Source organism: Galeopterus variegatus, unplaced genomic scaffold (genome assembly GCF_000696425.1).
Source record: "Galeopterus variegatus unplaced genomic scaffold, G_variegatus-3.0.2 Scaffold3653, whole genome shotgun sequence".
In the NCBI taxonomy this organism is placed as follows: Eukaryota; Metazoa; Chordata; class Mammalia; order Dermoptera; family Cynocephalidae; genus Galeopterus; species Galeopterus variegatus.
The window spans coordinates 75572-98892 of NW_007729764.1; the positions used below are offsets into that span (position 1 = coordinate 75572).

The 23321-nt window shown below is 41.0% G+C and overlaps 1 protein-coding gene across 2 annotated transcripts in view; it reads left to right on the plus strand.

Annotated features, from left to right (window-relative positions):
- The window catches only part of LOC103601250 (alpha-(1,3)-fucosyltransferase 10-like), a 30327-nt gene extending 7535 nt beyond the window's left edge, over positions 1-22792 (plus strand). For both annotated transcript variants that reach the window (XM_008585633.1, XM_008585634.1), the window contains exons 2-3: positions 7916-8751; positions 22097-22792. In XM_008585633.1, coding sequence (XP_008583855.1) covers positions 8242-8751; positions 22097-22342 — 756 coding nt within the window. In that variant the 5' untranslated portion in view covers positions 7916-8241 and the 3' untranslated portion in view covers positions 22343-22792. The remainder of the gene's footprint in view (positions 1-7915; positions 8752-22096) is intronic.
- Positions 22793-23321: the final 529 nt, after the last annotated feature.

The window sequence follows — 23321 nt, forward strand, 5'->3', positions numbered from 1 at the left end:
TTTCCTTTTTTTTTTTTTTGTCTTTTTTGTCTTTTTCCGTGTCCGGCAACGGATCGCAACCCTCAGTGTTGCCCCCGTACCGGACCGGGGACCGGCAACAGGATTGCAACCCTCGGTGTTGCTCCCGTGCCTCGCTCAGCCAGTGAGCGGGAACCGGTCTGTATGTGGGATCCGAACCCTCGGGCGAGAGCGCTGCCGCGCTTCCCAAGCGGCGCACTTATCCAGTGCGCCACCGGGCCGGCCCCATTGATGCTTTAAAAAAGGAGTCTCATTTTCTGATTTTATGTTTTCCCTTTTTAAATAGGAAGCTTACATTTGTCTGCTTCCACATTCTTACCAGATGGACTAAGAGAGAAATAAACTGGAAGGTAATTTGCAGAAAGGAAAATAGAAGCCTAGGGTAGTGATAACAAGGGGGTAGAACCATGAAGAAACATAGTATTTTTGGAAAAATCAAGGAGCAAGAGAGCAAGAGAAAACTTGCAACAGAACATGGAATAATAAGTTGTAATCAGATGGAAGTCCCAAGCTTTTAAAATGGGCCTCTATATTTATTAATCATCATCTGATAGGAAAACAAATTATTCTGGATATTTCAAATAGCAGGAATTTATTACAGGAATTGATTACAAAAGAGTTGAAGAGCTAGTGGAGCAAAAGAAGGGAGGAGAAGGTTATGCCAAATAAGTACCTGCGGGACACTGCTGCCACCCCTGGGCTGGAGTAATACAGGGGGAAGCAGCTTTGCCAAGAGTGCAGGCCAGCTGCTGCTCTTAGGTCACTGTCACTGCAAAGGAAAGACAGCATTGCCTACATGGCCTTTGTCACCACTGTCCCCATCACCACCACCACCACCACCACTGTCACTGTTGCAGCTGATGCTATCCACCAGTACCACTGTTCTCTCTGCTGCATGAGAAACCTTTAGGAAGAGGTTCCTTCTCTTCCACTCCACCTTCCAGTCGCCCTACGGTGCTCCCATTGGCAGGACACAATTGCAAACCACTTGCCCAGGGAGCCTGAGAAATGGAGTTTTCTGGGTCTCAGCCCTGTACGGTACAGAGCACAGTACAAAGGGTGGGAATTGAGCTGGGCAACAGACAAGCCAATGACTAACGCAGCCTCCTTTTAGGAAAAAGAGCAAAGGTCACTCTGTGCTCTTCATAAACCCAGATTTAGTAGAGAGTAGTGTAATCTTGGGCAAAAGACCATTGTAATACTAAACTTGGTGTTTGAAATCCCAAGGGAAAGTGTGTTGGGAGACAGTGGTATATTTGGAAGAAATTAGTCTCCACCAGAAAGGGCTGCGCTTAAATTTTTTGCTTTAGCGATGAATTTATATAAAACATTGACCCATGGATCCATTGTGGTAGATATTGTTTGTTTGTTTTTTTATAAAAGAGAAAAATCTTCTATGTACATGATGTTTTGTTCCTTATAGGAATTTGGTATTAGTACATTTCAAGTCATTCTAAGGGAAAAAAAAAAAATGAATGTAAAAAGGAACTTTATCTGATCACATAGTGTTGTTCCAGCAGTGAACACTTAAGGGACTCCTCAGATCTCTGGGACAATGTGCTCTAAGTGGCCGTTTCTCTATATGTTCTAGAGTCGTGTGGAGGAGTTAAGAAGAGGTGCCTGGTAAGAGTTCCTTTAGGTTTATACTTGCTTCAATGTGAATGTAAAAAGGAACTTTATCTGATCACATAGTGTTGTTGCAGCAGTGAACACTTAAGGGACTCCTCAGATCTCTGGGACAATGTGCTCTAAGTGGCCGTTTCTCTATATGTTCTAGAGTCATGTGGAGGAGTTAAGAAGAGGTGCCTGGTAAGAGTTCCTTTAGGTTTATACTTGCTTCAATGAAGTGTGTATGTCATCTACCAAAAATTGTGATTACCTCAATTCTGTGCATCAGTGATCTATTCTTTAAAAAGGAAAAACAAAAGAAGGGGTACGCATGAAGGCAGAGTACCTAGCTTACTTTAACAAGTTCAAGCCAACTTGGTGGTGATATCAGTGGGTTTGGGGGTAAGATGACTAAAATAGTAATAATTATTTGTGCTTGTCTGTGGGATATCCATGTGGACATTACTAGCAAGCTGTTAGGTGTCTGGTTGAAGCTCCAGGGAACGGTCTAAATGGAAGTTAAATTTGGGATCTAGTTCACACCTGAGTGGGGGTGGAATGATGGTCATGTTGTCGTATTGCTTGAGAATAAATCAATGAAAAGGTGTCACTTTGGGGAATGCACTAAAGAGAAGTAATCATCTGTCTTGCTCCTCTGCTTGCCCAGTCGTATTGTATGTAGTTGCTCAGAGGTTTTAAATCTGGATTCCTGCTATTGGTTTAAGGAATTACAGCTGTACATCAGGACCCTGTTTAGTTCAAAGCATGAATTCCAACTGCCAAGTGATTATACTGGGGAGGGTGATTGGCAACTCACATTTGGACGATGGAACCCTTAGACTTGGCCAAGGGGAGTCTGCTCTGGCCTTCCTCCAGCTGTGCCCCTTCACACAGGGGGAGAAGTCCACAGACCAGGGTGCCATGCCCACTTGTGGCCACAGAGCCCATGCCTCCTCCTCAGAGGAAGATACCCCATCTAAGTACCAGGCTCCTAGAATCCCCTGCTCCAAAGGCCTGGAGTCCACTTCCAGAGCCCGTACTGGCCTCTTCCATGGTTTATTCTCCCAAGGGCCAACTGGGCTGCTAGCACATACCCCAGGCTTGCCGGTTGGCCAAGGGCGACTGCAATGCTGTGGGCTGTAAAAGAAAAGTTTTGCACCAGACACTTGTTAAAAGCAGCAAGACATTTTATTCATGCCACTGCAGTAGGGGAGAGAGACTTCAGCACAAAACTGAGCTTAACTCCTGAGCTTAACTCTACATACAAATATAGCAAAGATAGCTGGGGACTTATAAGTCAACCAGCAGAGTGAGGGGGGTGAGTGGATGGAAAATTACCAAGAGGATATCAAGGGTAGGGGGATTCTTGCTAAAGGCAGGCCAAGGACTTAGATATCAAGTGTAGGAGATGAAGAATTTGATCTTATATCCAGGGTGGGGATTCTTGCTAAACTGGTATAGCAGCGTTCTTTGCTAAAACTGGGCTCAGCAGGCCAATGTCAAGTCCTAGGCGAGAAGGAGGCTTGGAGGAGTCTGACTAAATTTTGGTGAAGAAGGGAGTCTTGCTGGGATGGAGCTTGGATTTGCAGGTTGGGGTGTCCATATCCATAGACAGAGGATCCCCACAGTGTGGGCAGTGCAAGGCACAGGAGAGGGGGCCAGTCACCACCACGTTCTGGCTGAGAACTCAGAGGGATCTGAGAGTTCTGAATTTGTACCTGGCCTTCTAGCCACATGTTCCTTTGAGGAATTTGAGAGGCTGATGCTAGTGTGGACGAGGGCAGAGCTTGTCTTCAGGTGCTTCAGGAGGCCTCTGCATGGTGGGGTCGGGGGGGCATGACCCCGAACAAGGCATGAAGGAACCTTGCAAAGATGAAGTGAAAATGCCTGTCCCCTGCAGTGGCCCTGAGAATGGACGGGAAGGCTTGGGCACTCAGGGAGAATCCTCTCAGTTCGCGTCTTTTCACCCCGTGCCTGGCCCTAAAGAGAGAACTGTCATCTTTGCAGAAAATGATGTTAATTTTTAATATGTGTTATCTACAATTTGGTGTGAACTCTTGCTTAAGACACATATATATTTATCACGAGGGTATATATGCGGAGGTGGAAGGATAAAACACTTAACAGCTTGTTAGGTTTGTTTATAGCTTTTAAATGTTTAGGCCTGTGGCACTTGGGACTCTTTCTGTACTCTAGCCTTGGGCCCTAAGCGTGTGAGGAAAGGGACTGCAAATTTACTGACTGGCCTGCAGTGCGGGCGGGCACAATAAGGGGGCTTGAAAAATCTCCATTTCCAGGGCTACAGTGGGCACACCTCACTGAGCACGTATGACGGAGAGAGGCTGCATGACACAGGGTAGATCGAGGTGCAGGCAAAAGCACTCTTGGAGATGATGGGAGGAAAGGGAGGAATCTAGTTCCAGAAGTTAATAGGAAAGCTCTTTGGGTCAAGTGACTTGTCAGAGTCCCTCTGAACCGGCTTGAGCCACGACATCTGCAGAGGTGCCTGTGTGGCTCATTCCTTTGTTCAGAATTTAGCCTTTCCAGTTACCAGCACTATTCTTTCACATTTTAGTTACCCCTCAGAAGTTTGGAGAAAATAAATGACCTGGTGGAGTTGTGTGGATACGTCAAGAAAATTCTTGTTTAAAGGCTTTAAAAATAGCAATGAACTATGCAGATACTAGATGATAATATAGGAGGCCACCCTTTGGCCTAATTCGTTTTTCCTTGAAAGTTTTAATTCTCTCTGTTGGGGTATTTTTGGTGGCACATTTTATAGGACACACAGTTATATGGTAGAGATTCTTTTTTTTTTTTTTTAAAGCAGAGCTTTACCTTTGCAGCACATTTTGTGGGAGCACGTCTCTTTTCCAGATTAAAGCATGTGGTCTTCCTGAGCAGCTGGCTAGCATTTCTGTGGGGGCGCGGGAGAGTCCGGGAGCAAGTTGCTCATTCAACAGAAGCAACGCTGCAGCGAGGCCAGGGAGCGCTCCGGTCCTTTGCAATTAGCCAGTCTGAAATTCTGGTCCCCAGCTGGGGTTTTTAGCTCTGAATAAGTGATTCAAACTTTGTTGGTAAAGTGGGGTTAATAATGCACATTGCCTTCTGTTTTCACCAGTTTGTGTGGGATTTGGAAAGAAGAGCCATGGCCCACAGGAGGAGGGGGCGTCCAAGCCCATCTCAGAGCGTCTGCCCCTCCTCTGCTCCTGGGCTCTTCCCAAGCCATCCCCAGCCAGCGATCTGGCATCACCTGCAGCAGTAGTTTCCTTCTGTTTGTATTCCAAGCTGCAGTTCCCTCTATGGTACACTTAGTGCCTAAGATGCATTTGTCAGCTGTTGCTTAAAGGAACGAGTATATGTGTCAGTATTTAGTAAACACACAATGACCCAGAAGAATGAAAGCTTGAATCCAAAGTTGTTGAATGTAAGTTGACATGAAGATGGGAGTGAACATGACTGTATAAAACTAGTCAACCAGTCGCATGCAAGTTCGTCACATTTTCACGGGTTTATCATAGGTTAATCGGTTTTCATTTCTTTAAAGACCCCAGTTCCAACTCTTGTTATAGTAGGCATTGCCCTGGAGTTGGGGAGAGCTAAATCCCTCCGTTGTGTCCTGAGCACATCCAATGCCTTTTATAAATTGCTCACTATTGACACTCATATTTCTGACCATGATATCCCCAGTGAAGTAGTTTAGGTCTGTCATGGTTCTAATTTCACTATTCTTGAGTGTTTACCATCTGAAGCTCTAGGCTTAGGAGAGAAGCTCACAAGGCAAAATGACATGTTTTTTAATCTTCCCCAGATAATTTTAGTTCGAAAGAATATAACGGAAGACCTGTTTTAATGTAATCGTGTGTGTGTGTGTATGGTTGTGTTTTGGGTGTGTATCTCAGGGAAGTTACTAGGAAATGCTTTTTTAAATAGCAACTATGGGAAATATTTCTGAGGAATTAGGTCCCTTTGACTTTCTCTCTATTAAAGAGGCAGCCCCCACTATTAAAGACAGCCTCTCCCCTGCAAAATAAACAGAAAGATGGATGTATGAGAGTTTCTCACTCTCATTTATGAAAGGGTTTGTTGCTTCTTAATACACGACTATTGATATTTCTTGCTTACGTTCTGCAGGCTTTTTTTGCTCCTGCAGATTGCATGTTTGAGGAACTTCACCCTTTTCTCCCTTACCTTTCAACATTGAGATTCTAATAGCATCTTGGCTGGAGGTAGTAGAATTAACCTGTAAACCTGCATCTAGTTATCATGAGTGATAGGCTCATTATAACTGGTGCAGGATTCAAGTTCCATTCCTATTACCAACACAACGTGAGCGGACCTACACAGCGGCCACAGAAGAGTCTAGACACAGCCATTTTTGGTTACTCATACACTTTACTGAGCAGAGAGGAAAGCCAGGCCCTCACCACTCTGAAGCAGTGGCTCCATGCCTTCTGCTTCCCTGCTCTCCCTTTTGGGTCTTTGCTGTGTTGCACTCACAGTGAACCAGATTAAGAACCACACATGAGCCTCCTAGCAATTAGCAGCTGACAGCCACTGGCATTCGAGTCACTCACTCAAAACCCCTGTGCCTGATCTCCGCCCCCCCCCCAATTAATTCTGGATCTACTTTTATTTTAATCATATCCTCTTTGTCTCTAATTTACCAACTTTGATCCCTGCCTCTGGTTCCTGTGGATGGGACTCTGGTACTTTTTCTCCCATGTAAACGGCCTTGACTCTCTGTAATGCCTTAGGTGCAAACCTCATGTTCTCCCTCAATTTTGTGGGTTCCATTTCCCATCACTGGCCACTTGACCATCCTAGACCCTTCAATGCAATGTTTCCTTTCTTCTCAAATTCTCTTTCGTGTCCTCATATTCTCTTTATTAATGTTATTAACCTTTGCCAACCATCTGATTCTATTGCCATTAAATTTCAGGTGTGTGGATGAGTATTTTTTGTGATGCCGAAGGTCAAATGTAGCAAATCCCAAGTAAGCAAGCATATAGCTATTTTTACATGTTAGTAATTCATTGCTGCTGATTGAAAATAAAAGCCTGTTATCAAAAGAATTACTTTATTCGGCAACTTCACTGTGCTTAGTCTATGTACTCTGCCATAATCTTATTTGATCTTTAATTGTTTAAAAGCCTTTCCTGATTAATTGATTTCTCATTGATGTACTATTGGCACCAAAGAATTTATATTTATTTGAGAGAGTGTGCACTGTCGTTAAATAATTAATTTTTATGAACTCTAACAGAGAATATGTTTTATTCTGCTGGAAATATTTATTTGGTAGTTTTTTGTTTTGTTTTGTTTTGTTTTTTCCAGTGGATGCTAGAAGATGGATATTTTTGTTGTTGTTTTTGGCCATTTCTTTACTTAATTTCCTCATTTATTTTTAAAAACTGAAATCAGAGTCCACAAAATCATTGGTGTCACAAACACTTCAAAAATTCTGTATTAGATATTGTCTTAATTCTTCTTTCTCAGTTATAGAAATAAGTTCTTTCTGGTTGGATCTCCACCCACACAGCCAGGAAACACTTGCTTACCACATCCATCTCTTCTGTCTGCACGTTATCATGTTTCAAAGGTTTTCCAATTAATCCTGTGGAAGCTGGAATCCCTTGTACTTATAATTCTGTTATGCTTTCTCTTTATTTCTTGATATGCTTGTTGATTTGTGTCCATCCTGCAGCCATCTATAATATAGTGCAATCAGCTCTTTCCTCTTTAAAAGCCTCTTGTCTACCATTCTGACTAAGATTGATTAACTGCACTTTGTTGAAATCGATCATTTTGTATTAAAGAAATCTATCCTGTATATTTTTTCTGGCTATTTTTGCATGATTTCACTTTTTTTTCAATTAATCAATCTACCAGTTTCTTTTCCCTTTTTGGCTTCCTTTCCCTTCCTCTTTTCTTTTTTAAGAACTGTCTATCTTTATCTCTTTATTTCTCCTGCCCTATTTCTTGTAGACAACACCTCTGGGGAGAAAAGCCAATTGCAGGAGGCAGTGGAATAAATTCTCTTTAGAACCTGGCCAGAGGCTACTCCCACTTCCTTTTTATAAAATGAGAAAGATGTTCCCTCTACGTGGTGATCCTCTTCCTGACCAGTTTCTGGGGTGAAAACGTCATGATTGGCTGCAAGGCACTTTGCAGTGACACTGTAGCACGCTGCAGCCTCCGACGCCTCTGCATTCTAATCTTGTGGACTCAAATTCAGACACCGAAATTCTTTAGAGCCTACTAATTAATATTTTATTTCTTTTCTTAGGTACTGACTTTAACATAGATAGCTTACCTCTGCCTCGGAAAGCCCATCATGACTGGGCTCTTTTTCATGAAGAGTCCCCAAAAAACAATTACAGGCTCTTTCATAAGCCGGTCATCACCTTGTTCAACTACACCGCCACATTCAGCAGGCATTCCCACTTGCCACTAACTACCCAATACTTGGAGGGAATAGAAGCCCTGAAGTCACTCCAATACCTAGTTCCTTTACAGTCCAAAAACAACCTTAGAAAAAGACTTGCTCCACTGGTGTATGTACAGTCAGACTGTGACCCGCCATCAGATAGGGACAGCTATGTTCGTGAGCTGATGACTTACATCGAGGTTGATTCCTATGGTGAGTGTTTACGAAACAAAGATCTCCCTCAGCAGCTGAAAAATCCAGCCTCTATGGACGCTGATGACTTTTACAGGATCATTGCACAGTACAAGTTTATCCTTGCTTTTGAGAACGCAATTTGTGATGACTACGTCACTGAGAAGCTCTGGAGACCACTGAAACTGGGGGTAGTTCCTGTGTATTACGGATCCCCCAGCATCACAGACTGGCTTCCCAGTAACAGAAGTGCTATTCTCGTGTCAGAATTTTCTCACCCCCGAGAACTGGCAAGTTACATCAGACGACTGGATTATGATGACAGATTGTATGAGGCCTACATAGAATGGAAGCTGAAGGGTGAGATCTCTAACCAGCGACTTCTGAAAGCTCTCAAGGAACGGAAATGGGGAGTGCAAGACATCAACCAGGATAATTACATCGATGCATTTGAGTGCATGGTGTGCAGCAAGGTGTGGGAGAACATCAGGCTTCAGGAGAGGGTAAGTGAGTCCGGGTCAGCAGGGGTGCTAGGCTGGCCGTCTGGAGGGTCTCTGCCATCCTGCACAGGCGCTATGCTTGTCTGTCGCGGCCCCTCAGCTCTGCTCTTCCTTCCAGGCAGAGGCTGGACTGTGAAGGAAGCTTGAATTTTTATTCCTATCCTTTGAGATTGACATGATGTTTACAAGTCACGTCCTTCTTCCCGAAGGTCTTCAGCTCTCCTCTGTTGTTTCTCTGGAGGACATCCCTGTTGCAGGTGCTGGGCAGTGACATAAGGAGGCTGCAGAAGGAGGGGACAATGCCCCGAAACAAAAAATCTGAGAGTTCTGCATATCATCCACGTGGTCAGTCCTCTCACCTCCCCATCAGTGCTATGGCAAAGGAGTATGACGACTTCTGCCAGCCCCTTACACTCTCGCCATGGGCTGCAGTTTTGAAACTCGTTTATTTTTATTTTAACATTTATATGTACATATTTGTGAAGTACAGTGTGTTGATTGAAACTCATTTTTATTTCACATACACAGCTAACTTCTCTCTCTCGCTCTTTCTGGCACAAACACATGCTTATTTATGTACAGAGAGACTATATTCAAATAATGATGGGCATCATACTTAAAGACTTTTTTTTTCTTAAATTATTTTAAAGATCTTAGTGATGTCCTCAAATATCTAGATTGCTCTTGGCGTTTGTTTGCTTTACTTTGTTTATAGTGGGAATGGTTCCACTTTATGTGCAACCAAATTTGTTAAAAGGAAATTTGTTGAAAGAAAAAGGAAGATTAGCTTCAACTTCTCTTGAAATTTTTAAACAGTGCTGTGGTCCACATGTACCACTTGCCTGTCACCCTTCATCCCCTTGCCTGACTCCCATGTACCCCTAATGTTTTATCTAAATTCTATGAAGGCAAACAATTTTTGTTAAATGTTTAAATATTTATTTTAGCTATCATAATACTTTCAGGTCAAACATCAGCCTAAACAGTGTGTGAAATTATTTTTATGTATTTTATGTATGCTATGGTGAGGCTTTCATATACCAAGTATTGTATGTTTAGATAAAGATAAAATATTCTAAACATTATTTTCCTGATTTGAACAATTATGAGAATTTTAATTCTTCTATCTGATTTTATATAACAGATTTCAACTCAGAATTATTTATTTTATGCTGAGTGCCTTGGTCAGCAACAGGAACACTGAATATTACATCATTCTTCTCAGAGAATGCATCCTGATTTCTGATGACTTCCTTTATAGTCTAATTTATAGGGCCACATTACAGAAAAAAATAAAATGCACAACACACAGACACACACACACACACACATATGCAGACATACACACAACTGTGAAAACACCTGAGAGAGTAGAGACCACATTAATTGCCCATGCTATACCAATTATTTATTCTCACAATATATCGATGAACTTGCGAGGGTGATGATTTGCCTAGGCTAGTTTTGAAGAACTTTTCAAGGTGTGGAAGTTATATTCACAGGAAACTGAAAGAACTATGCAAAACCCAGCTGCTCCTGCGCCTCCCAGAAGCCCTATCAGAATGATTATTGGGGACTGGAAGAGAGGTATAATGATATTGGTAAACAGTTTTTAAAAAAGATATGGGAGAATACGTACATTTCTGCATCTCCAACAGAAATAGCTAACGGATTTTGGTATTTCAGGGTGCCTGAAGGTGGTATAATTGAATGCCATTTTTCTCTGTGGACTCATTGAGGAAAAATCAGTGGAGTAGGCTCACCTGCAGCATGCTCTTATTTCTCCCAGAGAGGTGGTCGGTGAGGGTGATTAGAAGGTTCTGTATGCATTTCAGTGAATGTTAGTTACAATTCTAAAATGGTAACGTGCTCATTAATGAAAAGCAGATCAAAACATACCACAAAAGGAAATTAAAGGCTATTAAACCAGTTGTTTCCTTTTGCATTTATTTTACAAGATTTGTTACAGCTTATGTATGCCATGCCTTAAAGTAAGCTATTTAAATACGTTTCTTCACTTTTTCTTTCAGCCAAAGAGAAGCTGAAAGGCGTAATATGATTTCCTGTAACTCTGATTATTTTTATCTTACAATTCATAATAGTTAAAATCACTGTGTTTGGATGTGGAAAATACTGTTGGAATTTCCAATGTATTTCCCATTTTTCTACTCTGCTTCTTTCCTTCTCTTACTCTCATGAGTATGTGGACTTACTGTATTAGTTATTTCTATTGCTGTATAACAACATTACCACAAATATAATGGCTTAAAACAACATAAAGTTTCTGTGGGTCAGGATTCTGTTCATAGCTTAGCTGGGCATTTTGCAAGGCCACAGTCAAGGTGTCAGTCAGGGCTCGATTCTCATCTGAAGGCTCAGCTGGGGAAAGGTTTGCTCTTAGGCTCACATGCTTTTTGGCAGATTAAGTTTTCTTGAGGTTATAGACCTGAGGGCTGTAGCTTCTTGCTGATAGGAAGCTGGAGGCCACCCACAGTGCCCTGTCATGTGTGCTCCCCAACAAGGCTGCTTCATTCCTCAAACCAGCAAGGAAGCCAAAAACTCCAGCAAGACCAGTGTGTGCAGTGTCATACCCGTAATCACACACACCCTGTCACCTGTGCCATGTTCTATTGTCTAGAAGCAAGTGCAAAGTGATGCCCACACTCCAGGTTCTTGCTATAGACTGAATGTTTGTGACCCCGAAATTCATATGTTGCAACCCCAACCCCCAAAGTGACGGTATTTGGAGATGGGGTGTTTGGGAGGTAAGTAGGTCATGAGGATGGAGTCCTCATGAATGGGATTAGTGCCCTTAGAAAAGAGACCCCAGAGAGCTCTCTCACCTCTTTCCACCATGGAGAAGGACACAGCAAGAAGGTGGTCTCGTCTGTAAACCAGGAAGCAGGTCCTCAATGGACCTTGAATCTGCTAGTGCTTTGATCTTGGACTCCGTGGCCTCCAGAACTCTGAGAAATAAATGTTTGTTATTGAAGCCACACAGTTCATAGTATTTTGTTATAGCAGCCTGAATAGACTAAGTCACAGGGGAGGGGATTACACAAGGGTGTTAATACCAGGAGTGGGGGTCACAGAGCCACCTTGAGTCTGTCTGCCACACCTAGTGAGTCTGAGTGGGCTTATTCTGTACTTTCTGTGCTTTCATTGTGTAGGGGAAAGTCTCTCAGTGTTGAAAAGGTCACTCCAGGAGTTAATTATAGTCAGTTAAAGAGTATTTATTGATAAATTATCCTGTCCTCAAAGAGGCTGTTTATAGGGGTGATAACATGTAATCATCAGAAATATAATTCTATGGAATTGGGATAAATTTTTTAAAATTAGTTTTATTGAGGTATAATTGATGGACAATAAATTTCACATAATAAATATTTAAAAGTGTAAAATTTGGTTATGATATGTGCATGCACCTGTGAAACCATCACCATAATCAAGATGACAAACATTTCTATAATACTCCCCAAATTTCTTCATGTCTCTTTGTAATCTGTTCCTCTTACACGCCCTTTCTCAATTACCCATCTGTTTTTTGTCACCTGTGAAAAGAAGCCCAGAAAATTTTCCAGAATTTTATATAAATGGAATCATATGGTATGTAATGTTGTAATAATGTCAGCATTCATCCACAATGTGGTGTGTATTGATAGTGCATTTCTGAACAATGGATATACCAAACTTGCTTGTCCACCCACCTGTTGATGGACATTTGAGTTGTTTCCAGTTTTTGACTATTATAAATGGAAATATTATGAACATTCATGCAAAGTCTGTATGTACAAGTCTTTATATGGACATACGCTTTCAGCTCATATCTAGGAGTGTAATGGCTAGTCTGTGTGTAGATGTGTACGTAACATTTTGCAGAACTTCTGAACGGTTTCCAAGGTTGTTCCATCTTCCATTCTCACCAGTATTGAATGAAAGTTCTGTTCACTAACACTTGGTGTGGTCAGTCTTTTAATTTCTGACATTCTAGTGGGTGAATAGTTGTATCTCACTGTGGTTTAATTTATATCTCTCTAATGACTAATAATGCTGAGCATTTTTTAATTGCTGATTTGCCATCAAGACTTTTTTTGATGAAGTGTCTCTTTTGATGACTTGACCTTTTTATCAGTTTGCCCTTCCAGTCTCCTTCAGGGGACATGCTGGCTTGGTTGCGAGGGTTGTGTTTGTTCAGTGGAAGAAGAAGACTGAGTCAGTATTCAGTATTCGTAGTTGCATGTAATCCTGAAGTACAGTCTCAGCAAGGCAGAGTGAGGGACAGGGAGAGTGAAGCAGGGGAGGAAGGACAGCCCACACCAGGACGTGTTATTGTGCTGGCCACTGCTGAGTGCGACTCATCGTTCATCTATGGGACTGCATGCCCGCAAAGCTATGTAAACTTTCTTAATGTCCCTTTCTCTGTAGGAAGGAAGTAGGAAGAATTTATCCACTGGTTTCTGTCTCCTATTGGTCATTGGTTTATCCCATGAGGTGTTAACTGCCCCCTCACTTCTGGGATGTGGATGTGTGCATGCCAGCTTCCTGTGGGGTCTCAGAGCAAAATCAGTATGGAAGCTTTAGCACAGAAGATGAAAGGCACAGGTACAGGCAGGACATGCTGTTCTGTAGATTATGTCTTATGGAGTCTGTCAGTCCATGCAGTGCTAGCACAAGAGACCATCTCTGCTGAGAGGATCTGAAATGATGAAATGAAAGGTGTCTGATGTAGTCAATCCCTTACACCACTCAGATTCCCTTGTCTTCCTATTATATCCAGGTCTCATACTACAGTACTTAACAATTATGAGAGGGACACCATCATTTCTTCCCTAAGAGAGGAAGTACAAGTTCAGTTAGTTGCAGAATTCTCTTGAAAATGTTGGTCAACCCCAATCTCTGAACAACTTCGGATGGGAGGGTTAGCAAAACAAATTCTAGACAACCCTGTTACAGCTGATCCAACTTCAGTAACGATACACATCCTCTTCCACCTCTGCAACCCAGTCTCTGTTTCCTTCACTCTTGGCCAGTGACTTGACTGGCTTGGGTTGCTTGCCTGGTGGGGTGACCCAGACTGTCTTCCTTTGGGAGTCTGTAGCTGTCCTGCCCCTCCCAGGCTGTGTTATGGCAAGTGAACTTCCATATTCCTCACCGTGCGTGGACACTGCACAGTCCTGCATGTGCCTTGTTTGTCTCCACTGCATGGCAGCAATGTTAGCTCCACTTTAGTCCCATCACCTCCACAAGTACAAGAAGTGGCATGAAGAGCTCAAAGTGACCAAGTAGCTGTTGTACTTCTATAGACTCAAGTTCAGTGGAACCTTCCTGTGCCCGTACTGGAAAAGAATTCTCCTTCTTTAATTAACCAGGAACCAGAAACCTTAGGAAAGCCTAAGGTTGCAGGGATGAGAAGCACAAAATGAGCAAATGGGTCTCTGGGAATGGTGGTGAGATTAATCGATGCCACTTGAACTGCTTGGTTCCTATTACTGTCTAGTCTAGCTATTTGGAGTACAGTTTCATGTAAGGACCACAGTTTAATAAACACAGAGAGTATTGTCTTTGAGCAAACTTTTATCTAATATCTACTAAGTTTAAGACCTTATGCTACCTGTATCACAGATGTCAGTTGTTAAAAGCTATCCAAGAGACATATCTTGGGTCAACATTTTTGTTCTTAAAGACTAAACATGATATTGTAAGTAGTTCGAATAATTTTTTTGGAGTTAGAATGATAGGTAAGGTATGCAAATGGGGAGAATTGGTAGGAAAAAAAAAGATTCAGTATGACATGACTCTGAAAAACAAGACAATTTAGAGATTTCCTATTTATATTTAAACTGGACAGAGTGGACAATCTGTCTTAAGGTTAATAGAATTTACCTTCTAATTTGAATTACATGTAGTAATTTCTCATTGCTTTGTATATTTTAAATTGCAGAGGGAACAATTCCAGGTTGGAGATTATTAACCTCATGTGCTCTACATATAAACCATCCTTTCCTTACTTTGATTTTTCTTGTCTTACCCTCTTTAAGTCATGGTCTTAGAATCATAGAATGTTAGAGTCAAAAGTAGCTTAGAGGTCACCTCATTCAACATCCTTTCAGCTGCTGAAACCTAGCATTTCCACTTGACTCTTGTCTTGTGTTACATCTCTGTGCTAAAATTCCCTTTATGTTCATGAACATTGTCTACCTTTTCCACTACATTCTTTAACATATTAATGGTAGTTATTTCAAAGTTCCTGCCTGATAATTCTAACATCACAGTCATCTCTGGAGTCTGGTTCTGTTGATTGCTTTATCTCTTGACCTTTTTTTTTTTCTTTTTAATGTGTCTTGTGATTTTTGATTGATTGCTGGACATCATGTTCAAAAGTACAGAGACCGAGGTGAATAACTATTACATGAGGAAATAGGCATGCCTCTTCTGTCAAGCTGTTAGTGTGTGTGGGGTTGAGTCAGGCTAGTTAGGAGATTTGAGTTTTGTGTTGTTATTATTACCTTTGGTGTTCCACAGCCTTCAAGTTTTTCTAGTAATGATAATTATCCTGTAATTAGTGCTGTTACCTGTGTTCACAGTGGGGCTAGGGTGCTAAGGAGTGTTTCTCAGTATTTCTCCTCCACGCTCAGCTGTTATCAGTTCCTGCACTGCTGTGTCACAGATGAGGTCCTCTCAATGCTCTTGCTCCTGCTGTGGTGGTAAACTGCTACACCCTGATACTTAGTGGAAGGCCTACATTGTGGGGGGGGGGGAGGTGGCTTCTTCACTGTCTTGGCAGCCTCAGGCTAAGGCAGGCTGTGAATTCCTGGCTCTCAAGGATGAAGCTTTTTCAGTGTTCCTGCCTTTCCATGGCAGCCAAACTTTGCCTTATATCTGTGGTTAGTTTGGATGGGAGAGTTTTGTGTCCTTCCCCAGTGGTAGGTGACCTCTGATATTGTAGAATTCTAGGCCCACAATAGTTTTCAACCTGTCCCCAACCACAAGACAGGTAGTTTTATTTCTCCTCCTCCCCCAGAAGTAATATCCTTTTCCTTTGGATCTGGTGCAGAAGGGTTTGCTACCGCTCCCTTAATGGCTTAAAACATTTTCTCTTTGTGAGGAAAGGATCTGGGGAGGTTGGAGGGACTTCTTGAATTCCCCCAGTGGAAGCTGATTGCCCTCCATGTCTAAACCAAGGAGAGGAACGCTAGTCAGCTGCCCTGCCCTAGTCTTCTTTCTGGACATTTGATGGAAGTCCATGGAAAAGAACTTTTGAGTGAGTTTGAACTCTCCTTTTGTGTCTGGGGTCTCTCAGCTATTCCAAACTAACATGATAGTCCATCCTTCACCATTAAGTGTTTCTTAAAATTTTAACTGATTTCTGGTTACCTGTTTGTACAGTAGACACCTCTTTCTCCTGTGTTCTGTCAAAGGTGAAACAGATCATATTTCCACCTCTCCTTGGAAGGGCTTACCACTCTTTGGAATTCAGTTCTCTGATGGGCACAAAAAAGATATGAATCTGAGGATTATCTGTCTTTTTCCCATGTTCTCTTTGGAAGAAAAATCTTTTAAAATCATATTTTAGGAACAGCCTGTTTTACTGCCCAAGACCTTAGCTGGAAAAGAATGCTGAAACTTAGTTACTTCTGAAAATGTCATAACTATTCTATCAGACACACTTCCTTCAGATCGGACTATGAAATATTTCTGGCAGAACATTAGAGTGAACGAGTCCATTTTATAAGATTCTTTTCTCTGTGATGTCACCTTCAGATGGAATTTTATCCTACACTGTTGAATGGACACTTCTCTTGAGTGGGCCCATAAGGAAATAGAGTATTATTATTGACTTTCTCATATAAACACTTAAGCAAGGTCATGGTTGAGAAGGCTATTGAAGGTTATATGATCTCTACAACTACCAGCTGACTGGTGACTCAATTATCATGAGCAACTTGTCTGCTAATTTCTGTTGGAACATTTCCAGCGTTGGCAATTTCATTATTTTTTAAGACATTATCTTTTGTTAGTTTTGACAGTTACATTGTTCTTTGATTTGAATCTAAACTTCCCCTTCTATAGTTAGTTCTTAGCTGTCTACTCTGATTCTTCAGTTCAGCAGGACACAGCCTGGCATCTATCTGTACCTACCAGCTAATGAAAGTGAGCAGTGGCCTCTCAAAAATTGTTTTGTAGTAATGACTTTGGGACCTCCTTACTTGATCCTGTTCTGCTCTTGCTCCAGATGCAGTCTTCATCCAACCATGAATTCTAGCTAACATAACCCCAATTTGAGCCTACCTCTGGTCCTTTGAACTTTGTATTGGTAATGAGACTTCCCAGATTTTAAGCTTTAGCATTTTCTAATGGTCTGCAATTTGGATTTTTAGGCTGGTTCTCTGCACTCTATGTTGTCTTGGTAAAGAATCCCTGTTCTAGTTCCAGGCTCTTGGAAGCCAAATGCCATATTATCTGTCAGTCAGTGGTTCCCAAGAGAAGGGAGGGTTTGGGAATCTTTGTCCTTCACACTCTACTAAACAAGTTAATCCACAATTCCACTTATAGTCCCTTCTGATGCTTGAAGATAAGCTCTATGTTCACTCAAAGTCATCTCTTTTTCAGGCTAAACACCCCTTGCATCTTATGTTTCCTTTGGGAGTTTTAAGGAAAACAGAATATGTTGAATTCAACCATAGGTAGTACCCAAGTCGTTATATTTACAAATTGGTTTTTCTGCTTGTCTTTCTAAATTTTGGATGGATGAAAATTCTAATCATTATAAACCCAGTGCATTAATGTTGCTGTCTTCCCATTAAACTTTTTTTTTTTTAGAAAAAGATATGCATGCACATAGGTTAAAGAATCAGGTAGTTCTACAAAGTTACCACAAACATCAGTCTTCCACTTCTTTTCCCTTTCCCTCCTCTCCAGAAGCAACTACAATATTTAGCTAATTATTTAATCATTTTGATATTTACTCAATGTTCCTAAGTAACATGTTTATATACTTCTTGTTAATATTCAGTGTTTATGTGAATATGACTGTGTAACTGATTCAGAGATGAGCCATGTAGTATACTATGAGTTTTTCCTTTACCTGTACAGCTTTTTATTTCCTTCTTATTAGTAACTGTCTCACTTCTTATTTGATTATTTTTCTATGTACTTGTCACTGATTCAATCTTTGTTGACTGTTTAAATTTTCCTCTGAAGACTTTCAGGGATACCAGGCTTCCAGTTCATTTCATTTTGTCAAAGAGGCCTCTCCTGGAACCTCTGACGACTCCCACATTCCCTGGTCGCCCTCTGTACTTATTCCCTCTGTACTTAGTGTAGAGCATCAGCCTGAGAGCTCCCTTCCCCAGGATGGTGAGATTTCCTTTCTTTTCATTTTCTCTCGTGTTGACATCTCTGTTTTCTCCATGCTTTATCTTTCATTTTCTTAGTTTACTCTCTTGTTTTGGTTGACCAGACCCTAATAGCTTCCAGAAAAGAGGTGCATGGGAGAATATATGAAAATGTCCTCATTCTGCTCCAACATTTAAGCAGTAGTTTAGCTGTGGAAACTACTAAAATGTACATCAGTTTTCCTTAGAATTTTGAAGGCATTTTGCCATTGCCTTTTTAAAAAACTTTTAATTTGAGATAATTTTGTTTACAGAAGAGTTAGAAAGATAGTTAAGAGTTCTGTATGCTCTTCACCTGGCTTCCAGTAATGTCAGCATTTTGCATCGCTGGGTACATTTGTCAACACTAACAAATTAGTACTGGTACAATACTGTTAACTAAAGACCTGAGTCATGTTTTACCATAGTTCACTAACATCCTTGTCTGTTCAGATTACTGGGTTATATTTAGCCATTCTGTCTCCTTAATCTCCTCCAGTCTGTGAAAGTTGCCTAATATTTCCTTATTTTTAATGATTTTTGAAGAGTACCGGTCAGTATTTTGTAAAATGTCTTTTCATATGCCTTGTCTGATGTTATCTCATGTTGACTTGGGTTATGGATTTCAGGGAATAGTACCACAGAGGTGGAAGTGTCCTCACTGCGTCATGTGAGGGCTGCGTGATATTGGCACGGCATTACTGGTGATGGCGACTTTGATTGCTTGGTTAGGGTGGTGTCTGCTAGGTTTTTCCACTGTGAAGTTGCTATTTTTCCTTTTCCACTAAGCAAGTCAGTAAGTCCAGCCCACACTTAAAGAGAGAAATTCAGCCTCACCTCCTTGGGGGAGGAATATTAAATAATTAGTGAACATGTTAAAACTACCAAAATAATTAATAAATGTTTAGTGGGGGCAGGGGGGAGATTTTGAGGGTGTGCAAGTGTCCTTTTTCTCCTTAAAGTTTTACCCAATAATGTTAATATTCATCAATGAATCTCATCATTGCTTTTTAACTTCCAGTATTGCTGTCACGAAATCCAAAGCCATTCTAACTTCTGATCCTTAAATTAGACTTTTCCTTTCAGGAAAGTTGTAGAATGTCTTCTTGTGTTTTGAAATTTTATAAAAATGAACTTTGGGAAGAGACTATTTGTGTTCATTGTGCTGGACTCTCAGTGGGTCTTTTCTATCTGAAACTGAAGTTCTTCAGTTTGGAGAAATTAAAAAAAATGATTTTCTTGGATGTTCCTTTCCTCTCTCTTTTCTGGAACTCTTAATATTTGTACATTGGATCTGCAGGACTGGTCTTCCAATGTTAGAGAACCAGTCCAGGAGGTTCAATATTCAAATGCTTTTTCTGTTTCTTTATCTTTTTTTTCTATTTTATGGAATATTTTTCAGCTCTCTCTTTCAACGCTTCTATTGACTGTTTCATTTCTGCTATTATATCTCTAATATTTAGGATCTCATTTTATGTGTGTATATGTTCTCTGATTTTTTTTTTCCTGGTGTCTGAATCTTTCTTTTTTTCTCCCATTGATCTTCTTTTCTTTTGAAGTTCTCTAAAAATTTCTTTTCTTTGCCTCGTGTCTATTTTTCGTGTTGGAAACTTTTCTCGGACGTTTTGTAATCTTGGTAACCTGCTCATATTAGGGTGGTTTGATTGGAGTCCTGAGTATGAGTGAGTTTCATTGTAGAGTGATCTGGCGAGGTTGTTTCCTTAGGGGGTATCTTACTTATGTCCCCCAGACCCATGGCATTCTTCAGAGAAGGGCCCTTCATTTTCCTGCCTGGATTGCAGCCGTGGCTGCCCTCATTGTGGGAGTGGACTGCAGGCAGAGCGCACGAGAGTCCCGCTGTCCAGCATCCACGTGCTCACTGCGTCTTTCTGTGTTTGGCACCACGCCCCTGCCCTCCACTTTGCCTCGTTTCTCCAGGTCACAGAACTTGTGTTTTACTTCACCAGAGAACAAACCTCTAGTCTATTGTCAGGTAAGGGAGAGGCCAGTGGCTGGGCATGACGAGTAGATGAAGAGATCTGGGTATCTGAATGCTCCTTAAACAGAATTCCTATTCATTCTTCTACATTTATTGCCCCCTCTCTCACTTCCAGGGGTGTCTGGTACCTCTTAGTCTTGGGGTATCGACAATTTAAAATAGACTGCTTTTCAGCTCACCCTGCTGCTGCCTTTCAACCCAGGTTTTTAAGAACATGTTAAATGATTTACTACTTTTCCACTTGCTTTCCAGTCTCCAGCGTTTTATCATTCCTTTTCTGTCCTCCTCCATTCTCCCAATTCTTACAGGTTAGTACCTTTTGAGAACAGCCCTTTTACTCTCGTTGTACTGGTGTTCAAGAGAGAATAAAATGAGATGTGTGTGTTCAGTCTGCCATTCTGGATTTTGTCTGTCTGTCTTCCTCTCTCTCTCTCTCTCTCTCTCTCTCACACTCTCTGTAAAATAAAGTCACACATCACTTTTATTTATGCCTGTCTGAGTATAACCAGTACTTAGCACAACATCTGGTACAGAGTGGTGTTCAGAAATTTCTTGTTAAATGAATGTATAAATGAAAGAATGAAACAATGGGAATTTGGGGATTTTGTGTTAGTCTGAGAAATTTGAAAGGTATAGGTTAGTTTTATTAAAAGCATTATTTGCTCATAATTATTACCTAAATCATTACAAAAATTATACAGAGATGACAGAAACTATGGCAGAAACTGCTGTCTTGAGGGATCTGATATACATTTCAAAGAATTGAATACTTTTGAAATTCTTAAAATTTTATTTACATACCTACTCCAAAAAAGGAATGAAACAAGCACTAACACAATGAGCAAATGAAGAAGATTTTTACAATAAATATCAGAATCCATTTCTCTGCCAACTTGTGGTAATGAATAAGACCTATATTTAAAATATGGTCTCTCTTTCTCTCTCTCTCCCTCCCTCCCTCCCTCCCTCCCTTCCTCCCTTCCTCCCTCCCTTCCTTCCTTTCTCCCTTCCTTCCTTCCTTTCTCCCCTCCTTCCTTCCTTCGTCTCTTAGAAAATTATTGGAGGGCCAAATCCTGAACTTGTAAGGCATTGGAAGGACTTGGACTTTAGAAGAGAGAAGAGCTGCTTAGTGTAGCCTGCAGTGGATCAGGCATGGAATTAGGGGGACTAGTTAGGAGGCTGTGGAAATAAACCACGACAGAGCATGGACCAAGTTCGTTGAAGCAGAGGTCCATATGAAAGCATTTTAACACTGTGCAAATGTCGGGTATTATTGTTTTGCAGAAACATTTCAGTGTAGGGGACAGTGGAGTGCAGTGGAAATACATTAAAAACAAGAGACTAGATGTATGTGTGACAACATAGTTGTAAAAATAATGCTTGGTGAAAAAGTAGCAAACAGAATGAGATATATAACAACATATAAGTAAACTCTAAATACATGCTAAGAAGATGAGAACACATTTTGTGAAAAGACATTTGAATACAAAGAAATGTATTAAGCACATTAAAATATCTGCCTATGGGGAGAAGGATAGTGACAGTAGGATATGGGGGGTGGGAAAGGGAGAAACAGATAAACAGATAACAAAAAAGAGGGGAAAGCTTTAGTATCTGGAGGTAACTGAGTTAATTTTAGGTACATCTTTTGGGACAATTTACATAACTTTTTGTGCCTTAGTTTCCACCTTTGTAAAGTGAGGTAGTAGTACCCATTTAATATGCTTACCATAAGAATTAAATGAGACAATCATGCCAAGTGCCCTGCAGAGTATCTAGTGCACAGAATATTCTCAATTAATGTGAGATACTTTCTTTCCCTTTTAAATATTTAACAGTGTAACGAGACTCTATGGGGTGGAGGTATTTGATTTAGGGAAGTCATTGCTGCATTCTGTTATTGTGAGATGGGAACACGGGAATTGTACTTTCTTACCATGTGTTTTTAATTTATTCCTCCCTTCTCTTAATGCAGGGCTTACCACCCAAAGCATGGAAGGCAGAAGACACCCACCTGAGTTGCCCGGAGCCTACGGTGTTTGCTTTCTCACCTTGGGCTCCGCGTCGGAGCTCTATGCGAGAGATGTGGATACCAAGCTTTGAACAATCTAAGAAAGAAGCCCAGGCACTAAGGTGGCTGGTTGATAGGAATCAAAATTTTTCAGTTCAAGAGTTTTGGGCCTTAGTATTCAAGGACTCATTTCAGAAAGCATCAGAATGACACAGACTAGAGGCTTCTTGAGGTTTATATTATGGTTTGCCTTAATATCTGAATGTAATAGCTATTCTGTTGACTATCCTTTAGGATAAGAATTCATTGCTACAGTTCTCATAATGAGCCCTATCAATGAATAGATATGAATTACCCTTAGGGGTTGTCTCTATATTTTTTTATACTAAAAAAAATATTTCTTATGGACACTGTTCATCTTCAGTTTACATGTCTGGACCCATGCACCTGCTGCCTTTTGTGGAAATTCTCCTAAGTCAAGAGTGGTGTTCTGCTCATGGACGTCTGATACTCACCTCACCATCAGCAGTTTATTGGTATTTGGCAAGCCCAGTGTCCTGATGCTGAGCATGAACATGAAATGCATTAGAACTTGGCAATGACAGATTCCATCTGTTGGTTTCCAGGGATGTGAGTGATAATAAAAGCTATGTCAAGTTTTTCCATGATCTGCTCTTCAAGTCAATAGACTATACACACATCTACCTTCTTCACCATACCCTCAGACACCTCTCTAACTTCTTTTATTTACACCCTGCCCTGTGGCCTCCCCGCATCTCCCCATGAAATAGAATGTCTTATAAAGACATGACGACTTCTGTGTTTTGATCAGTAAGATGTTACCAATGGTCCCTTAAACTGCTGAGCAGAGTAAGAACAGGAATTGTAAGATGCGGGCTGGACAGGCGGTAGGCTTTGATTGATGGAAGAGTAGAAGTGAAAGCCCCCTGGGCACTGCAGTTGTGCTGAAACTGATTTGTCTTTTCTTAGGATGAGGCACAGCCAGTCGTGGTGGGCAGCCACAGCCTTTGGTGTGTGAGCATTTCCTGTTATTTCTTTCTTTTTTTTTTTTTTTAATTTGAGGAGTGTTTATTTATTTTTTATTTTTATTTTTCGTTAAATTTTTATTTTGTCAATATACAATGTATATGATTATTATGGTCCATCGCCGACACCTCCCTCCCTCCTC